The following is a 22022-nucleotide window of genomic DNA, read 5'->3' on the forward strand; positions in this document are numbered from 1 at the left end:
ATGTGCTAAGCAAGCACTCTACCACTGACTTACATTCCCATTCTGGCTGAAGAATTAAAGATTTTAAGGATTCTATTAGTTGGGATATTTAAATTAGTATTAACTTTAGAAAGTCTTTTAAAATCTTAGAATGGAATACCATTTCGATGTGATAGGATCGGTCCTTTTTATTTTATCTAACGAGAATAATTGAGTAGTATATGGCATCTTAATTATTTGGAGTTGCATCAAATTAAGTAATCCTTCATGTAGGCAGGCAGACAAAATATAGCATCAAGTTACCCTTTATCTTTACTTTAAAGAACATTGGTTTTTATTTTATAACTTTTTGCAAGAAATTATCACAAGGTTAAATCAACATAGGCCAAAGTGCTACATGTTTCACTGCTAAGATTGTGTATTATGGAAATAGACTGATTAATGAGAACACCCTTAAAACAATCTCAGTTGCCCAACCATCTGTTCTTCCCTAGAGTCAGATTTGCATAATTCAACTGTTCCTCTCAACTTTTATTAGTCCACCTATAATTGGTAGTCAGTGGAACTTTTTCACACCTCTTTTGAGTATATCTTTAAAAAGAAATCAAATTGAAATTAAATGATTAATATCCACGATCAAATTCAAAGTTTCAGAATGTATCCAAGAAGTCAAACCCAAAGATAGTTGAGTTAAAAAGCCTAAGTCCTAAGCAACTAAAGAATCTGTGACTCTTTTTAAAGCATTCTTTACTAGGAGGAATAGCAGAGCATTTACAGCTATGTAATGATAGGGTATAGCCTATGATTTACCCATTCAACCCTGAGGCATCAAGAATTTGAATTCTTAACTTTCATTACAAAATCCAGTAGTTGTATTGAAGTCAAAATGGTCTCACTTGTGACCAGAAAGCTGAAAGTCTAGTTTTTACACACTTTCCCCCTTAGGAAGCCAAAAGCTGCAGTCAGGATAAGATTACAGTCCAAGACCTTATCAGATGACAGTTGGTTTAGGAATTGAGGCATAGATAGCATTCTAGAATTCTGTACAGTTCTCCCTCCATCTGTTGAAAATTGCTCAACTGGAATATTGCTAAGACTGGATATAGTTAAAGATGTGGTAGATACAAGAAGTATTGGAAACAGTTTTCAGCCCTGTGAAAAGAGAAAGTAGTTATTTGATCTGGGATCATTTAAATAATGATGAAAAGCCCTACAGTTTTTACCAACTATTTACTTAACATTTTTCAAAGTAAAATCCATTTCATTCATCACTCAGAATGCAAATAATCTCTTTATCATTTTAAAATTTACTTCTAAATTTTAGTATTTGTTTCATACAATCCTAAAATTTATAATGGCCTTATACAACACATTTATTAAGATAGTTATGACTACATTTAAGAATGAAGACAATGTTTAGCTATATCAGCAGATATATTCAGGTGTACTGGTACTACATACTGTGTTTTCATATCATATCTAGAAAAAAATCAAAAGAAATGTGGTTCATGAATATTGAGAAAATCAATTCATTCAAATTGTCTTAATTAACTTTTCCATTTAAGTTAAAATGCAAAGAATGCAAGGGAAAAGTAAAATTTAAAAAATGAACCATCCGTGGGCTGTGTGTGTACAATGTTGTGCATCCTTGCATAATGAGGGGATATATCTGGCATTGGGAACCTCCCTTGGCACCCCCACAGGGATTGACCGCCTGATTGCAGGTGAATTTCCCCCTCAAGCTCTGCCAAAGATCCCACACAGCACCTGAGATAGGTATGACCTGAGAAGATGCCAATCAACCTACTGTCTACTAGACATCACAAAGCAAGACTCTGCCCTTGAAACCTTATCCTTGATTTTGATGTACCCCCCTTAAATAAACCACCAGAGTCATCTTTTCTTTCTCTAATTCCAGCACTCATGTGGACTAGATCTACCAGGGGCTTTGCTTTTGTAAACATATTTCTGTCCATTTGTGTCTTGTTATTCACTAATTATTTGAGACTTTAAGTCTTAGGGTGGCTTATATCCTCCTGGGCAGGAAGAAGAACCCCAATGAGATGCTGGCTGTTATTCCATTATAAGAGCATCACTACTGAGGAATCCTTAACATTATTTTTTTGACTGTAAGTTGCTTCATAGTTTGGCCAAAAATGAATAAAAAAAGTTTTCCCTTTTCCTTTCATCAAAATAAAAAAGTTCCATAATATAAAAGGAGTATATTTGAAATGTAGAAGATCAAGATAGGTTCAACTTAAGCAAAAGTGTGCAATATCTCTTGAAAGTTATCAAAGTCAATCATAACAAAGAAAAATATATATAGTATTAGCATATAAATATGCAGTATATGTGAGTATATTTTGATACCATGACATTTTTTATCTGAATGGGATAGTAATAAGAATAGCTTGTTAAGTGTTCACCAGTGTGTCTGACATTTCACTTATTCTTCACAATAAGTTAAGTAGATATCATTATCCTCATTTTATAGCTAAAGAAACAGAAACACAGAAAGATGATACAAATTATACCTATGTCACACATACCTATGTCACACATATAATAAATTCTGGAACCAGAATTCAGATTAGTCTCACTCCAAGGACTGTTCTAATCATACCCTGCTCATTGACCCCTTCTGTAATAGGCTTTTTGTAACCACCAGAGAAAAAGTATGAGTTCTTAGTTCCTGTGCTAGTTTTACTGCCTTAAGAATACCTTCAGAGTTAAATAAGATTGCTCACAGATTATAACTATTGGCAGTAGGTGAAGTGTAAAAGAGGTTATTGTACTATTTTTTTTCCTTTCCTCATTTTTATTGGTGCATTATGGTTGTATAATGATGGGATTTGTTGTTACATATTCATATAGGCACACAATTTAACAATATTATTTAGCCAATATCATTCCCCAACACTTCTCCTCTCCCTCCCCATCTCTCATTCCCTGGTCCCTTTCCTCTACTAATCCCCCTTTGATTTTTATGAGATCCCCACCAGCCACCACCTTCATTTTCTTTTTTCTTCTAGCTTCCACATGAGATAAAACAAACAACCCTGGACCTTTTGAGTTTGACTTATTTTGCTTAACATACTGCTCTCTAGTTCTATTCATTTTCCTGCAAATGACATAATTTCATTTTTCTTTACGGCTAAATAAAACTCCATAGTGTATATATACCATATTTTCTTCATACATTCGTCATTAATGGACACCTAAGGATGGTTCCATAGTTTGACTATTTTGGATTGTGCTGCTATAAACACGAATATATGTATCAATGTAGCATGATGACTTTAATTCTTTAGGATAATACCAAAGAGTGATATAGCTGGGTCAAATGGTACTTCCATGCCTAGTCTTTTGAAGCACTTCATTTGATCTCCATAATGGTTGTACTAATTTACAGTCTCACTAACAGTGTAAAATGTTCCTTTTTCTCTACATCCTCTCCAGCATTTATTATTATTTGTATTCTTGATAACTGGTGTAAGGTGAAATCTTAGTGTAGTTTTGATTTGCATTTCCTTAATTGCTAATGTTGAATTTTTTTTCATACATTTCATTCTTCACAGAACTAGAAAAAGCAGTCCAAAAATTCATTTGAAAGAATAAAAGGCCCAGAATAGCCAAAGCAATTCTAAGATCCAACCCCCCGCCAAAAAAAAAAAAAAAACAATGCTGGAGACATCACAATACCTGACTTCAAATTATATTACACAGCTATAGTAAAAAGAGCTGCATGGCAGAAAAGCAGACACATAGACAAGTGATACAGGATAGAAGACAAAGAACCCATACAGATGCAGTCATCTGATCCTTGACAAAGGTGCCAAAAACACATTGGAGAAAAGACAGCCTTGTAAACTAGTGGTACTGGGAAAACCAATTATTTATGTGTAGAAGAATGAACTAGACCCTTATTCTCTCACCCTGAACAAAAATCAACTCAAAATGGATCAAGACCTAGGAATTAGATCAGAAACCATGCTACTTCTAGAAGAAAACATAGGATCAACACTCCAGCACAGACAATGACTTTCTCAATCAAACCTCTAAAGCTCAGGAAATAATAGCAAGGGTTATTAAATGAGATGATATCAAATTAAAAAGCTTCCATGCAGCAAAGGAAACAATTAGGAATATGAAGAAAGAACCTATAATATGGGAGAAAATCTGCTAGCCAAAACCTCTTTTTTTAATATTTATTTTTTAGGTGGACACAATATATTTTATTTTTTATGTGGTGCTAAGGATTGAAACCAGTGCCTTATGCATGCTAGGTGAGCACTCGATCACTAAGCCACAATCCCAGCCCCTAGCTACTCTTTTGACAGAGGATTATATCTAGAATATATAAAGAACTCAAAAAACTTAACGCCAAAAAATCAAATAACCCAATTAATAAATTGGCAAATGAATTAAATAGATACTTTTCAAAAGAAGAAGTACAAATGGTCATTATACTGTTTTATCTTTATTTGTGTTGGAAACTTTCCATAATAAAAACTGTATTCATTGTTGTTGTTTTATGAATACTTTTTACCAATTAATCCATGTTGGCTGGGAGTTGTTCACTGATGTGTTCATCAGTGAATGTTCACATGAGAATTAATTGCATTGCATATACCTTTTTCTATATTCTAGTGATGTTTTATGGAAAAGAGGTACAACTATGTTTTTCATTCCATAAAAACTGTTTGTTTCTTTTTGCCATGCAATTATTTTTTCTAGAAGGAATATAAATTATTCTGCAACTACCTGTAATTGTTTCAAAACATTCCTGTCTTTGATCTATTGATCCTGGGATAGTTACAAAAGTTAAAACAAATAACTACTTCCCATTTGTACCTCACAACTAGCACCACCACTCTATATGATGGCTGGAATCAAGTCAGTAAAATTTATTAAATTCCATATTGTTAAGATTGTAATTCTCTCCAAATTAATTTATTCATTCAGTGCAGCTGCTATCTAAATCATAGCAGATATCTTTTGAAGTAATTGCCAAGCTGATTCTGAAATTTGTATGAAAAGGCAGAGGAATCAAACTCAATAAAATAGTATTAAAAGAAGACAAAGTTAGATGCTTTACACTAGTTGATGTCAAAACTTACTATAAACCTACAGTAATCAAGGTAGTATACTACTGGCAAAAGGAGAAGCATAGACTAATAGAACAGAGGACAGTGTCCAAAAAGACACACATATATGACCAATTGATTTTCAAGAAAAGTGCCAAGGTAGTTCCATGGAAAAAAGCCTTTTTCTAAACAAATAATGCTGGAACCATTTATCTGTATATACAAAAATTAACTCAAAATAAATCATATGTCTTTTTAAAGAGCTAAATTAATTTTATTCTTTTAGGAAAAATTCTTGGAAAAATCTTTTGTGACATTGGGAGAAGCAGATTTCTTAGAGAACACACAGAAAATATAATGTATAAAATAAAAAGTTGATAAAATACTATTCATCAAAATGTAACTTCTGCTCTTCAAAAGACACACCAAAGAAAATGAAAAGGTAAACCACACACTGAGAGATACCGTTTCAGAACATATTCCTGACAGGGGCTTATACCTAGAATCTATTTTTAAAACTCTTAGAATACATTAATAAGACAAAAAAAAATTAATGGACAGAAGATTTGAACAAAAAGTTCAAAAGAAGATATATGAATGCCCAGTAAAACCCATAAAAAGGTTTAATATCAGTTGTCATCAGAAAAATGAGAGTCAGAAACATAACAAGATACACCACCTAGAATGGCTAAAGTTTAATGATAATACCAGATAGAGTTGAGGATGTAGAGCATCTAGAATTCTCCTACATTGCTGATTTTGGCTGGCAGCCCAAATAGTACAGCCTGTTTTAAAAACAGTATGACAGGACTGCAGTTGTGGCTCAGTAGTAGAGTATTTACCTAGCATGTGTGAGGCACTGGGTTCAATCCTCAGCACCACGTAAAAATTTATTTAAAAATAAAGGTATTAAAAAAACAATATGACAATATCATATAAAATCAAACATATTCTTATCAAATGACCTGGTATTTGCTAGGTTTTTACCCAAGAGAAATGAAAATATATGTCCACAAACAGAGTTGTGAATGTTCATCAAAGTATTCATTATACTAGACAAAAACTGGAAGCAATTCAAATGTCTACCAACTGGCATAAGAATAAACAAGGGCTGAAGTTGTGGCTCAGCAGTGCACCTAGCACCTGCAAGCCCCTGGATTCAATCCTCAGCACCACATAAAAATAAATAAATAAAATTAACTTATTGTGTCCAACTACAACTAAAAAATAAATTTTAAAAAAAGAATAAACAAATTAGAGTATATCCATGCTATGAACTTCTATTCAGTTATGTAAAGGAAAGCCCCAAAACATAGTTGAATCTCAAGAATATTTGCTTAGTGAAAAAAGTCAGACTTAAAAAGACTGCATGTGGTTTAATTGCAGTTATATGAGTTTCTGGTTATGGCAAAACTATGGTAACAGAAAGCAAATCACTGAAGCCTGGTGCCAGAAGAGGAAAATTAACTAAGAGGTACTTTATAGAGCTGTGAAGCTGTGTTATCTTGATTACAATGGAAGTTATAAACTCTATACAACAACAAATTAATTAAATTGTATACCAAAAATGAATTTTACTATATATAAAGTATACTTCAATATAGCTACTTTAAAATTTTTTCACCATATCCTCACCAACATTTATTGTTACTTGTGTTCTTGATAATTGCCATTCTGACTAGAGTGAGATGAAATATCAGTATACCTTTAATTTGCATTTCTCTACCTGCTAGAGATGTTGAACATTTTTTCATATATTTTTTGACCATTTGTATTTCTTCTGTGAAGTGTCTGTTCAGTTCCTTTGCCCATTTATTGATTGGGTTGTTTTTTGGGTATAAAGATTTTTTAGTTTCTTTATATCCTGGAGATTAATGCTCTCATGTGTATCTAAAAACAACAAATAAAAAATACTATATAATGACAGCAATAACAATTTTAAAAAATACCTTGTCATTTATCCTGCCAGGCAAATCCCTTTGCATGTACATATATATTTAGATTGTGAATTTGTTTTCTTAAAATAATAACAGAAAGTCTTATGAAGAAAATTTTTATCATTACCAGTTTCCAAGATGAGATGACTACTTTTTTCTGTTATTAAAAGACTTCCTAATATTATAAATAGCATACCTATAGATTTTCTTTACTGTATTATATATCTAAATTTACCTATCCTTGATTTTTTGAAATTGATTCTTAAGGCTTCTTGCTGGCACAGTTTTTTTCTTTCTTCCTTTCTTCCTTACTTTCTTTCTCTTTTTCCTACACAGTCCTAAAAAGTGAAATTAAGTGGTCCTGGCTAAAGGGGACCACATTTAAAGGAGTTCACGTTAAGTACATTAAAATGAGATCACTGTATCTGTTTTGAAGGTTGTGAGATTGACTTACCTCTGACATGAAGTAGCTGAATTCCTCCCCATCAGCCTTTCCATTTATTTTAAGATTGTCACCAAAAATAAAGGTTTTCAATCATTTGTAGCTGAAATTCTGCTTAAATAAAGAACTTGTCCTTTCTTTTTTGCATTTGTTTTAACTATTAAAACATTAGACAGTTCTAAGGATACTTATCAGAATTTACCTTAGGATTTTATGAGATTCCTGTGATAATGACAAAAAAAAAAGAAATATCATTGGCTCCCTAAGTGTGAGGAAGCAGGAGATTCCAAGTGCATGGCAAATATTGCTGTAACTGTGAAACTGGAGGGTTAGGGGAATCAGCCTACTACCTGCTAATTTTCCCTTTCTCCACTTTTCTCCACTTCATTTGTTTGACTATTTATTGAGCTTCCAGCACTTGCCAAGCACTACCCTCAGTGCCAGGGAAATGTGACTTTTCCTCAAAGAGTTTAATGTCCATTGAGGATTAAAGAAGAATAAACAGGAAATTACCATTAAGTGTGATAAATGGTAAAGGGTACTGTGGTAGCTCAAAGGAGCAACATCCAAACCTAACTTTACGACTGGAATCAAAAAGTCTACCTGAATGAAGTGGCAACGAAGCTGACATCTAAAGAATAGGTAGGAATTAAGTAAGGAAAATTAATTGGAAAATGTAGAAATGTAATGTTTTTAGTATTCCTGGAAGAAGAAACAGCAGGTGCAAAGCCTCAGGCTCAAGAGAGCAGGATGAATTTAAAGAATAATATTTAGGAAACCGAGTGAAAAACCAAGTGATTTCAAGGTGGATGTGGCAAGAAGAGTTGTGAGAGGTCAGACTGGAAAACAGAGCATTAACTGCTGCATTTGGGGATCCTAAGATGTTAAGTTGCTTGTTCTTTATCTCAGGACAATGCAAATCCAACTATTATAGGATTCGAAGAAGATATAATTCAAAAGAGAAATATGAAAGTAATTTTAAATCCTATTATAAGAATCACTTTATATATACCAACATTTATAACATCCTGTCTTTGCCAGTGGTTTCTAAGCATATGTGCCTCAGATATTATTTCTGTAATAGCTCCTTGTTCATTAATTTGCTCAGTTTTTGGCATTTACAGCTGTTAGTCTTGAAAGCAGAGTTTGACAAACAGTATTTTAAAAGAGTACATTAAAATTGTTTATAAAACAAATTATTCCTTTCAAGTTCTATCAAACCCATATTAAATAACCACAAAAAGACAATTTATAAGTTCATTCTCTGAATAAGATTTTAATATATTACACATGTATAATGTTCCTCAAACTAAGTAACAGTGCAGCAAATAACTTAGGCTTCAGTAGAAAGACAACAGTCTTCTTTTGTTTGTTTGTTCTAATTTGACAGAATGCATTTCAGTTCATAGTATACAAATGGAACACAATTTTTCATTTCTCTGGTTGTCCCCAGTAGAGTCACACCATTCGTGTCTTCATACATGTACCTAGGGTAATGATGTCCATCTCATTCCACCATCTTTCCTACCCCCATTCCCTTTCCCCTCCCCTCCCTCCCCTTTGCCCTATCCACAGTTCCTCCTTCCCTTCCATGCTCCCCATTCCCATTCCCATTATGGATCAGCATCCACTTATTGGAGAAAACATTCAGCCTTTGGTTTTTGAGGATTGGCCTACTTAGCACGATATTCCCCAACTTCATCTATTTACCTGCAAATGCCATGATTTTATTCTCTCTTAATGCTGAGTAATATTCCATTGTGTATATATACCACAGTTTATTTATTCATTCATCTACTGAAGGACTTCTAGGTTGGGTCCACAATTTAGCTATTGTGAATTGTGCTGCTATGAACATTGATGTGAGTGCATCACTGTAGTATGCCGTTTTTAAGTCTTTTGGGTATAAACCTAGGAGTGGGATAGCTGGGTCAAATGGTGGTTCCACTCCAAGTGTTCTAAGGAATCTCCATACTGCTTTCCAGATTGGTTAAACCAATTTGCAATCCCACCAACAATGTTAAGAGTGTGCCTTTTTCCCCACATCCTTGCCAACACTTATTGTTGCTTATATTCTTAATAACCACCATTTGACAGCAGTCTTCTTGATCACATCTGATTCATGTTTATTTTCCAAAGACAAAAAGTGATAGGTTCTTTGAGGCTTATGTTATTTTGTTTTAATTAGTTTTGTTTTTAGTCATAATATTCATTAATATATAATATATACATATAAGCCATTGTGTTAGTTACTTATATTTTTTAGGCAAAACTGTCCACATTTTTTATGTGAAAATAAAATGTTAAGTAATCTTCACATGGAATTATTACAGGATCAAACCCATATATTTATTTTCTAAATTCTAATTTGGTGAAAATTATTTTTGTCTGCTTCTGATCTCTATCCTGACTGATTTGTTAAATATATCTATTTATTTTCTATTGTACCATCAAGTTGAAGTTTGTCATTGTTATTGTAACTAGGGAAGGAAATTGACAAGTAATTGTAACATCAACCAATATATTAAATGTTCTGTCTTATAAGGCAGGAAAACAATGTAAAGTGAATTATTTTAAAAGTGAAAATAGGTGATTTTATGATCTTAAATTTGCCTGAAAAGAAAAATTAAACTAGTATGGGATAGAATAAAGATCTTCATAAAACTGGTTAATAAATTAACACCAGTCAGTTTCTAATGGAAGAAATGGTTGTGGAACTGATGAAAGTTATTACTTTTGTTTTGAAATTAAATGGAGAAAAACCAAACCCAAATTTAGATTTCCTTTTTAGTGATATGAGCATATACATTAGTGTAAATCCACAGAGCTTTTGTTTTACTTATTCTAATTCTCTTCTACTATTTTTTAGAGGAAGAAGCTATTCCAGATGGTGCTGTTGCAGAATATAGAAGAGAAAAGCAAAAGTATGAAGCTTTGAGGAAGCAACAGGCAAAAAAGGGAACTTCCCGGGAAGACCAGGTAACCTCAATAAACCAAAATCCTGGGGCTGGGGATATAGCTCAGTGGCAGAGCACTTGCCTAGCATTTGTGAGACACTGGGTTCAATCCTTATCACTATATATATAAAATAAAGGCATCCCGTCCATCTACAACTGCAAAAAATAAAAATAAAAAAATCCATACATACATTGTTTTCCAGTGTTGCTAAATTGAGCCTATTTTGATTATATTGAGAAAAGCAAGATCTCTTTTAAAAGGATGTATTTATATAGGATAGGGTGCAAAGGACTTGGGCCACTCATATCAGGATCCAAGTTCTAGCGTTCTTTTCAGACATTTAAGTGAAAAAGCCTGACACTTTGAAGTTTTAACCTGGTACTCCCATATCAAATACAGGAACTTCATAGACACATACCTTCAGAAATTCAGTGAATATTATGAAATGGAAAAGAGGTAATTGCAAATGATGGAAGAATCTCTTCCAGCCCAGCATGTCACATGCTAGCTATCCAACTCAATTTGAAATGGTAAACTACCTAGAAGTAAGGCATTTGACCTACAAGTTGATTTCACTGTAATAAACCCTGTTTATTGCAAGTAATTACTGAATCTTTAGGTGGCAATATTAGGAAATTATCTAAAATCAGAGATGAGAAGAGAAAGATCTAGCACAACAATTTGGGAGCCAGCTGCATACACCATGCAATATTTGGCACTTGATAAAATAAATCTCTTCAGCAGCCCTTTATGTGGAAAAGGTAGGGGGGCAGAACAAAATCAATTAATTTTGTTGTTGCCATATATATATATATATATATATAAGGACATACCATTTTAGGCATAATAACTAAAATAGGCAAAATGAAAGTAAATTAAAAAGCCCAAACCTATTTGTTTAAATTAAACTAATCAGAAACTATATTATAAATGACACCTAATTACTGGTAAAGAAAGATTACCAGTAATTAGGTGTCATTTATAGTATAACTGATCATGCATCAGTTTTTAGCATAGGGAAAGTTAGACAAGAAGTTTGGTATAGGAAATTTTAATTACAGAGTACTGAGTTTTATGCAGTTTTCAAAAGAAATGGCACATCAAGTGAAATTAGGATGAAGTGCATTATTAGCTTGTTTTCATGGAGTCATAGAATCTCATAGTAACTATTCTACCAAAGATCTACCTGAGGATCACTCTTATTCATGCATTTTTTTCTCCCCATTCTTAAAGCAACTAATACTTAAAATCTGTCACATACTAATAACTATATTTGGTGGTTAACAGAAAGACCCATTGCTGCCCTTTCCAAACTGTTAGGGAAAGGAACCAGTTAAACAAGTAATACCAATAGAAGGGATTGAGCATTATGAAAAGGAGAGGTTCAGGGAACAATGTAAATGGGTAACAGTCAGAACTAAACACAGCCTAATAATTTGGAAAGGTCTCCCTGAGAAATGACTTGTCAGCCAAATTTTAAGTTTAATAGGAGATAACCAGGTGAAGCAGAGACAAAAGGAATAATATGTGAAAAGTCTTTGTCCTCTTTGCAAAGAACTGAATGATATTATAACCAAGAGAAGGAAGGAGATGAGGCTGAAGAAATAGGCAGGAGTCAGTTTATGAAAAGGTATTTTTGATTCATAGGAAGGATTCAGTTGACCCTAAGGACAGTGAGGAACCATAACAGAAGTGACATGATCTCATTTGCATTTGGGGAAGATCTACCCAACCTGGCAGCAGTGTAAAGTGTAGATGGGACCCAGGGCAGAAGTGGAGGCACAAACATAAAATGGGAGACTCTAGTGTAGATATGCACCAACAGTCTACTAAGGTTGGGCACCTTCAGAATCACTTCTCCAAGTGGAGAAGTTTCTGTGCTGAAGAGCCATGCTATAAATGGTTGACAATTCATTCTTTCAACAAAAATCAGAAGACTGAATAATTCCCCATGTGATGCCAAACAAAAATGTCTCCACATAGATGCTATCTTCTTCCCTATAATGTGCGCCTGTATTTTTGTGATGTTTTCTTTCCTGCCCATTGTCTTCTCTTGTTTTGGAATGCAGCTAGACAAAGTCTAGTCGAATATAGGAAAAGATAAGAAAGGCCCAAGAGGATTTTTTTGTTTGTTTGTTACACTCCCCACTTTTGAGCCAATGCCAGTAGCACATTAATTGGCTCTAAAAACAAATTGGTGCTGGGAAGAGTGGTGCATGCCTGTAATCCTAGGTACTCAGGAGGCTGAGTCAGGAGAATTGCAAGTACAAGGTTAGCCTGGACAATTTAGCATGATTCTGTGTTCAATCCCTGTACCAACAGAAAGGAAAGGTGGTGGGGGATGGGGGGATGGAATTACAGGTGTGCATCACCATGCCCAGCCTAGTTACATGTTTAACTCAATCGGTCACACATCTTTTTCCTTATGAAATGTGAGAATTTTAGTTCAAATTCACCATGCAAAAATCATTATTAAGCCCTTGATTTTTCAGAAATATAGTACTTTATGCCACTTCACAAGGATGTACTCTTTAAAAATGTAGAACAGAAAAAGTTTTCCTAGCCCATGTTCTCTGCTTAAATTCTGGAGAGGCTGGTAAGATATAGCCAGGAAACAATGTGATTTTAAGATTGTCACCACTTGGTGCTTCTTGCCTACAAAGGATATGGGAACCAAAAAAGAATTCAGAGTACTCTTTCTCTCTCTCTCTCTCTCTCTCTCTCTCTCTCTCTCTCTCTCTCTTTCTTTCTTTCTTTCTTTCTTTCTTTTTAATATATTCAACATGATACTCCTTCTTTCACTCAAAAATGTAGTACAATGCTTTTTGGTATAATTTTTAATTACAATATAATAGCACATCTATTGCTTGTTACCAAATTTATGTGTTTTCTCATTGATAGACATTGAATGTTTCCATTTTTTTCATTTATATGAATATTTCTACATAAGCCATATTCTCTGTTTCAGATTATTTTTCTAGAATATATTTGCAGGATTAGAAATACTGCATCATCAGAGAGTATAATCAAATTCAAGTTTTTGATAGATGTCAACAGCTTTCTAACGCTATTATTCAATTTGCCCATCTTCCAACAGCTAGTGGGTTCATTCATTCCACTTTCTCAATATTGATATTTTTACATTTTTGGAGATTTATTAAATGAAAAATATATTTGTTTGTGGTGGGTTTTGCTTCCACATATCTTACTGAATTACCTTTCTATTTAGGGAGCATTAAAAACCTAACTAGTAATAAGCAAATATTTTTTTTAAAATGAAAGTGTCTTCTACATAAGCAAATATATTTTCCCAGAATTAGAAAATGGTGAACTATCTCTGAGGAAAAATGTCACCAAAAATCCAAACAGAACAATGTCAAGGTTTATTAATATCATTGTTACAGCCTGAAGACAGTTATTTTCCTTCAAAAATCAAACATTTTTGTAAGTGCTTTATATCCAAGTAGAATATTTTCTTAGCAATCAAATTGTTATTTCAGACCCTTGCGCTGCTGAACCAGTTTAAATCTAAACTCACTCAAGCAATTGCTGAAACTCCTGAAAATGACATTTCCGAAACAGAAGTAGAAGATGATGAAGGATGGTAAGAGCTTTGATTTCTTTGTATTAACCATGAATGAATAGACACAAATAAGAGACATTATGCAAACATTTCCACTATACCATCTTTTTTTTTTCATACTTCACCATCACATTACAGGGCCTCAGAACTCTTTTACTTCATTTCAGTTCAATATAAAGTGAAATATTTACTATAAAGTAAAGCATTTATTGAGTGTGTGGTGTGTCCCCAATATTGTACTAGCCAGTTGAAAATATGTAAGAAACATTGGACTCTATCCCTGCTCTAAGTACTTCTAAAATTTTAGAAAAGGTAAAATTCAAGTTAAATAACTGGGAAACAGCCTTAAAAACAGTAAATCAATAATTTTTCGCACTTTCCCACACACATTTTAAAACTCAGTAATCTATTTCATAATCCTTCTAACTTCCTCTTCAAGTTTATGATCTACAGGATCCTAGCAACACATACATAGTTAATCTTATTTTTATCTTTGAATACTTTTCAGCTCTTAAAGACACTGATAAGAAATAAACTAACGACATGTTCGTGTCCTGTGCTTAGAGCTTTATCCTATGCTGGCAAAAAAAAAAAAAAGAAGAAGAAGAATCATGTTTTCCCTTATCACAACCCTCTGTCCTCAAGTTGACTTCACATACCGTATATTAGGCCTCCCCACACCTAACTGCCTCCACCTCCCTCTACATCCTGGCTCAGGCATGTTGTTGCAGACAAGCCAGGGTATCCCCCCACACATACACTCATGACTCACTCTCTGAACCATCAAATATGCCATTACCCCAACCCAGAATCATGGCCTCAGAGTTCCCTGCCAGAAAGCATCTCCTCTATTTTAAACTGTTCAACACTCCCATCCTCCAGGAAACCAGTCAGCATGATTTGTTGAGCACTCACAAATCTGAGGTTGGAGGAAGGAGGGCTGGGACACACATTTAAAAAACATAAAAACACTTATTAGGGAAACATTTAAACTAATAAGATTCTGCAACTACATATAACTTTAAGTAAAAGGGCTGAGAGGATTATGATTTGAATGGAATGAAGACATAGAACCCTGAAAGCACTTGTGTACTTCTCAATTAATGTATAGTTTCCAAGCTATCTGGTTTATGATGCCAATTTTTATAAAATCCTCTATCTCTTGTGACAGGTTTCTTTTACTTATGTATTTATTTATGTTTAAATTTAAAGTTTCTTGAAGACAGAAGCTGGTTCCTTCCATAGTTCCAGGCCAAAGATGAAGGCTCAGTGAATGTTGATTGACCCATAGAGATAAATGCACATTTGCATAAAAGAACTTTCTGCTTTTTTATATGACTGGACAGGTTTAGTTTTATTTTGGATTCCTTGAATATCTCAAAATATCTTTCAAATATTTTGGGTTCAGCCACCACACAAAAAAAATGTTTTGCCAAGTCCTCTTCCCCTTATTTTTGAATCCATATGCATTTTTTAAGGAAATATAACCCATGTGTTTCTGATTCATTTACACCTAACTCATCAAGATGGTGTTTTGTAAGAGCAGTTTGATGCCCAATAAGTTTTTTTAACCTTTTTATAAGCCATATAAGCCTTTTTTTATTGAACAGAAAAGTCACCAACAAATTCAAACCCCAGAAGTTTCATTTGAAACTCATAACCCACAGGATTCAAGTTTATTTTCAACTTGGCAAGATCATTTTACTTCCCAAGGTTCTTCCTAGCCCCTTGGCTCAGTATTCTCACATTTTGAATTCTTCATTATCTTCACATATCAATTATGTATTTTTAAAAGTGCCATTCTTATTTTTGGTGGGATTTGATCATACAATCAATGTTCCACCTAACAACCTTATTAGAAAGTTGAACAAATGGGAAATCTTCACCAGATGGGGGAAAACAATCACTAGTCAGTGTTGGCTAATTCTTCATCTGAAGAAAAAAAAAATGTCATAAAGGAGGGGGAAGTAAGTTAAAAGAACCATTAGCAGGTCTTTAGGGGGTTCATTTCTGCTTTTAGTTGCAGTCTCCTAAACAGAAAGTCAGATCTATATACTGTGTGCCTCCAGAATAATTTGGCTTTTATTTGACATCTAGTAAAAATACCTTTAGTGTTCAAGGCACTGTGCAGAATCATATAGAATACATACAGACCTTATGTAATGCCTTCCTATTGCAATGTAGACCATTGGAATTTTATAACGTTATAAGCAATATCATTTCTGTTCATAAATAAACCAGCTCAGCTTTATCAAGTCTTTGGCAATTTATATCTTCTCTCATAAAGTATATTCTACTCAGGAAAGGAGTCTTGTATTCAAAATGATTTATAGCAAATATTATGAGTGGATGGCATGTGCATGTGTGTTATGCATAAATTACATGGTTCCCAGACTATTTTGTAGGTCATGGTTGCCATTTTTCTAAGAAGTCAGATAGCCAGTGTGCTGAACTACACTGTCAGAGTCTGTTATCTGAGGTAAAATGATTGCTTCTAAGACATTTTTATGTGTCCGCATGAGTGGCCACACATTGAGGGATCATTTTCATTTTCTGTCAAGATAGAAACCATTACCAATTTGTTATGTTTTCTTTTACTTGGCAAACTATTCTATTTGCATTTTTGGCTGGGCTGCTGTATTGGCATGGTATACAACAGACATTTGGGTACCATTCAGCAGCATTCTACTTTTTATGCAAAAAAAAGGGGGGGGGAGTGGGAGGGGGAGAAAAAGAAAAGAAATATGATTCTATTGTAAACAGTGTGTATGGTGCTTGATAATTATTCCCAGATTTCACTGTCTAACAAGGCGTTTAAAGAAATGTTATTAGTAGATCTAAGCTGAAATGCATAATACAAATTTTTCACTCACAATTACTAGGATCCTTCCTTTGTCCAGATATATATCGCCAATATTTGGTGGCATTGATGGCACTAAATTCTAGTTTAGCAGCTGGAGCAGTCTCTATGCCACTATATTCCTTAGTCCCACTGCATCAGATCCAAGCATGGATTTTATAAAATGATTAGACACATGGCAGAAGTCATCAGCCAAAGGATTCATATGAACGCGTGGATGAAACCCATATGCCAGTTTGGGTTTGGTTAGATAAAGCTTGATGAGCTCAGAAAACAAGTTTTGAGCTATAGCTAACAAGGCAGTGGCGAAACATATAAAAGAGAAAGCCACCTGTTCCTTACACAAAAAAATTAGATCTATAAGAGTAGACTGAAATCTTAAGGACATTAACTATTCAGTAATATATTCTATTGAAAATTTCTTTCCAGATTATCAAGTCTAAAATTGTCTTAAAACTTTACAACAAATATACATGATAAAACAATAAATCATATGATGATCTATCTGCATTCTCCTCTTTCTCTTCCTTTCTCTCCCCTCCACCATATTTCTCCATCATATATATAGTATTCAATATTATAAAAATTTGAGAAACCTTAACAATTGCATGGTTGCCTCAATTAAATATTTAATGATTATTATATAAGTAAAAAAATTGACTATAGAATAATTAGATTACCAGACCTTTCAAAAGAAATTAGCAAAAATCAACCAGAGACATAGTTCAGTGTAGACACCATATTGGTACATGACCCCCTTCTCCTTAGAATATTCTCTTGCTTTTACTTATTAATCTCAAATTCAAAGATTAATACTATTAATTTATACATAACAATTTAGTAAACAATTTATACTAAATATTTAAACATGTTTATATTATAAATTATACATGTGGATGCACATACACCTTTAAAGCAGAATTGGGATCATATAGCACTACTACATTTATATTTATAACTTGTTTTTTTTTTCCCTTAGCAATATATAGTGACTTCTTATACATAATTCTGATATAATTTTAATATATTATGTAGTAGTTCCACTATATAATGAACCACAATTTACTTGACCTCATTATTTTATATTTAGGCCTTTTCCAATTTTTAACATAATAAGCAGTGCCAAAAGGAATATCCCTGTATCTATGTCATTGCCCATTTTTCTCAGGATAAATTTCTAAAACTAGATTTGCTTCGCTTGGGAGTATGAATATTAGGCTTTGGCTAGATATTTTCAAATGGCTCTCCCAAAATGTCATTCCATTTATACTCTCAAGTAAATATCATTTAAGACTTGCCTTTAGGTCAGTTGGAATCTCAAAAATTAATTAAGGCTCTTTGAAGTGCTTAGTAAAAGAGAATCACATTTTAGAAGAAATGCTTTTTGACTTTGGAAAAAAGAATTTTAAGTATACATATGGTGTCATTCGCTTCTGTTTTTAATAAAATTATACATGTTTTAATATAGATCCTCTTCTCAGGTGTGTCATCATCTCTAAGGAGTCTCATTCTTGATTTTAAAAAACTCTCCAAGATTATCCTGAGTTAGAACTTTTGAGTCTGGACTTTTTTTTTTTTTTCCAGTTTTGTTACTACACCTTGGCTGTGTTAAAAATCAGTTTGTTTCTGCTAAAGATTGAAATTTCGAGAACCCAAATTTAGCTTCAAGATATTATAAAGCCTTCCTCTGGAATTAGCATGGTGCAAAAATGACAGATGCCAGTTGTCTTGAGCATACGAAACAATGAATACCAACAATGCAGATAATTTTTTAAAAATTTATGGACTTTTAGATCCACCTAGTCAGATCTTATTATAAGGTGCCATTACGGACATAGCTTCATCTCATTGCTTTATGATGTATGTCATTTTATATCTCCTTTAAGAAGGCTTTTACCATCTCCAAGGGTATAAAGACAGCAACTGTTTTTTCTTAAAATTTTTAAAGAAAGGTCTTATAATTTTCTTCACATCTTTGCACATTTTCATTAAGTTTATTACCAGACAGTCTACATTTCTGCTGCTTTTGTGAGCTATTTTTTCTAATACATTTTCCAGTTGGTTGTTTCTGGGATCTAAGAAAGTTACTGAACTTCTTGTGTGTGAACAGTATTTTGTATTCCCTCGTTAATCCTAACAGTTTCTTGGGTAATCCTCTGGATCCTCTTTTCTCCTTTCCCCTTAGGGAAGGAGTGTTGACATATCCTGTTGAGCCCATTCCTTCTCTCCCTAAGAATCTTTTTATTAGTTGAATCTATTTTATTAGTTGTGTCTTTCTGTTTCTCTCCCTCTCTCTCGCTCTCCTTTTTTTGTTGTTGTTGTCCTTTTTCTCCTGTATCTTTCTCTCCTTCCTTAACTTCTCATCATCATTAAAACATGCTTATGTATCTCTCTCCCAACAAAAAACAAGGACTACCTACTCCTCTCTCTCCCTGATCTTATGGGCAAAATTGTGCACTATTGTCTTCCCCTACTGTCTCCACCCAACTTGATTCATTTGGTTCATAGCACACTACTGCTCCATCAGAACGCTTGCCAATGTTATGAACCCCCTTTTCATTTAAAATCTACAGGAGGCTTCCCAAACCAGAGACATAGTTCAGTGTAGACACCATATTGGTACATGACCCCCTTCTCCTTAGAATATTTTCTTGCTTTTGCTTATGTAAGAGTAATATGGTCTGATTTTTTTCCCCATCTCTTCAGCCACGTCTTTCCATCGTTAAATGTTCTTCTCCCACTTCTTTAATGTCAGATTTCCTCTTTTCTGGAACCTCATGCTTTTTATTTTGGTCCTCTCATCCACTCAATCCTCACTGAGTGAGTGACCTAGTTAGTCCACATAGTGATCTATACACTTATAGCAGTTCCTGCTAAACCTCCGCACAGACTTCTTTGCTAAACCATACAGCCAATATTCAGCTTCCTATTAAGCATCCCTATGTGGCTATGTCCTAAGCAATTGGATGTTTCTTAAACACAACATACACATATCTGAATTTATCAGCCCTTAACTTGCTCCTCCTGGCTTCTCTCAGTTTAAGCCCCCATTATCTCTTGTCTGAATAACTACATTTCTTAGCTGATCTCCTTGAAGTCATGCTCCTTTTTAGTCTATTCATTATTGTGCAGCCATATTGACTTTTCTTACTCACAGATTGGATCTTACTAGTCCTTTAGAACCTTTCCTTAATTTCCCTTACCTTCAAGATAAACTCTACTCCTTTTAGCCTGATTTACAAGACTCTCAAAGTCAGGCCTCTGCTTACCTGTCTTCCCTTGTCTCTCATATCAAGGTTGCATTCATGTACCTGTATTTTCACACACCCATCGTATTCTCTTCTCTGGGCCTAGCACGTGTTGTCTCCTCTACTTAGAAAGTCTTGCTATCCCATTCCCTTCTTCCTCCTACTTGATTTACCTTCCTGGCACTTTTTCTTGGGAGACTTAGCTTTAATGTCACCTTTGTTCCATTTGTTAAAAATCCTGTGTTTTCTCTAGTGAACCATCTTTGCAACTTTATCACATATCAGTTCGATATATTTATGTGGGTCTTTTGCCTGGGCTCTGTATTCTGTTCTATCAATCTATATGTTTATCTTTTCACCAGTACCACATTAGCTTGATTGCTTTAGCTTTATAGTAAGTTTTAAAATCAGTGTGTCTATTGATAAAATAATAAGATTTTTATTTGAGTTTCATTAAGTTTATTGATCAGTCTGAAAAGAATTGACATCTTTTTATGTTGATTTTTTTCTATGTTGAATTTTAGACCCTTATTTTCCTATAGGACCCTAGATTCTGTTATTTTTTTTTAAATCACTTTTCTTTCAATTCATAATGGACAGTTTCTAATAATCTGTCTTTAGGTTCACTAATTTCTTTCTCTGTTACCTCTATTCTGTTACCTAGACCATCCTGTAGGTTTTCAATTTTGAATTAATTGTATTTTCCAGTTCTAAAGCTTCCATTTGTATCTATTTTTATGTTGAGGCTTTCTATTTTTCCATTTATTTCAAGAATACTTCTTCAAATGGTTTTACAATACCTGTTTTAAAGCCTTAATCAGTTAATTACAGTCTCTAACTCTGTGTTCGTATCTATTGATTATCTTTTCCCATACAGATTGAGATTTTCATAGTTCCTCATATGCTGAGTAATTTTTTATTGCATCCAAAGCATGTTGAATATTATGGGTTTCTGGTCTTGTATAAATCCTATGATAATTTTGCTACAGTAGACAATCCATTTTAGTTCAGTCCACAAGTTCTAACCTGTTTTTGGTGAAATTTGGTTTCAGTGTCAGTGTTTAATTTCTTTGCATTGCTATTTATGTCTGTCTTTCATAGAAACCACTGCAAGACTGGGAAGTGGCTGTTGACTATCCCTTATTTAAGTTCTCCAAGTCTTTGGCATGAAGTCTAGAATTATAACTGACTTTATGTGGTCTCTTTACTTCTTCACAATATCCTTAATATCTTCTACCATCCTGGGCCTCTCCTTTTCCACCCTCCAGCAAGAAATTTGGAGTATCAGTTACACCATTCCACTGTACACTTCCTGCACTTAACCCACATTCACCACTAAGCTGTGGTAGGAAAGACAGAGTGAAAAGAGCAACAATATTATTACACCTTCTTGGGGCATCAAAGCTGCTTAACAGTACTCCCTACCTCCCTTGGATATTCTCAAATCTGCACTGTGCTCCTGTTCTTTTAAGACTTACACATGACTAGTGATTTGTCTCACTGGGAATTGTGCTGAATTGTTTCACCCAGCCAGATATCTTGTCTTGTCTCTTTCAGATAGTACCTAATAAGATCCATTTTTTATTGTCAGAAAACTCAGATCGTACTGAATTCTTAGCATGAATAATATTTTTTTCTTTAAAAAAGTTTATCTTAATAGTTGGCTCTGAATTGATCTTAGTAAGAATAATGTATGTCTTGGGAAGAATATCAACCTCAGTTGTTGAAGAGCAGTACCTTAGGGCATCCTCAGATCACAAACAGTAATCACCAAACTGCTATGCTGGTCATTATCAAAAGGTGCCATACCAATGTGACCTATAAGAATCTCTTAACAGCCTTTAGTGAAATTGTATTTATGTGGATGGTATTTACTTGAAATTCAGGAAAATCGTGAAACAAATTATTTTGATACAGTGTAGGCCAGA

General features: G+C 33.8%; 1 protein-coding gene across 1 annotated transcript in view; it reads left to right on the plus strand.

The window, feature by feature from the left end:
• Cwc27 (CWC27 spliceosome associated cyclophilin) overlaps positions 1-22022 on the plus strand; it is a 212955-nt gene that overhangs the window by 168627 nt on the left and 22306 nt on the right. The window contains exons 12-13 of the mRNA XM_026390852.2: positions 10315-10424; positions 13904-14007. Coding sequence (XP_026246637.2) covers positions 10315-10424; positions 13904-14007 — 214 coding nt within the window. The remainder of the gene's footprint in view (positions 1-10314; positions 10425-13903; positions 14008-22022) is intronic.

Source organism: Urocitellus parryii, chromosome 1, assembly GCF_045843805.1.
Source record: "Urocitellus parryii isolate mUroPar1 chromosome 1, mUroPar1.hap1, whole genome shotgun sequence".
In the NCBI taxonomy this organism is placed as follows: Eukaryota; Metazoa; Chordata; class Mammalia; order Rodentia; family Sciuridae; genus Urocitellus; species Urocitellus parryii.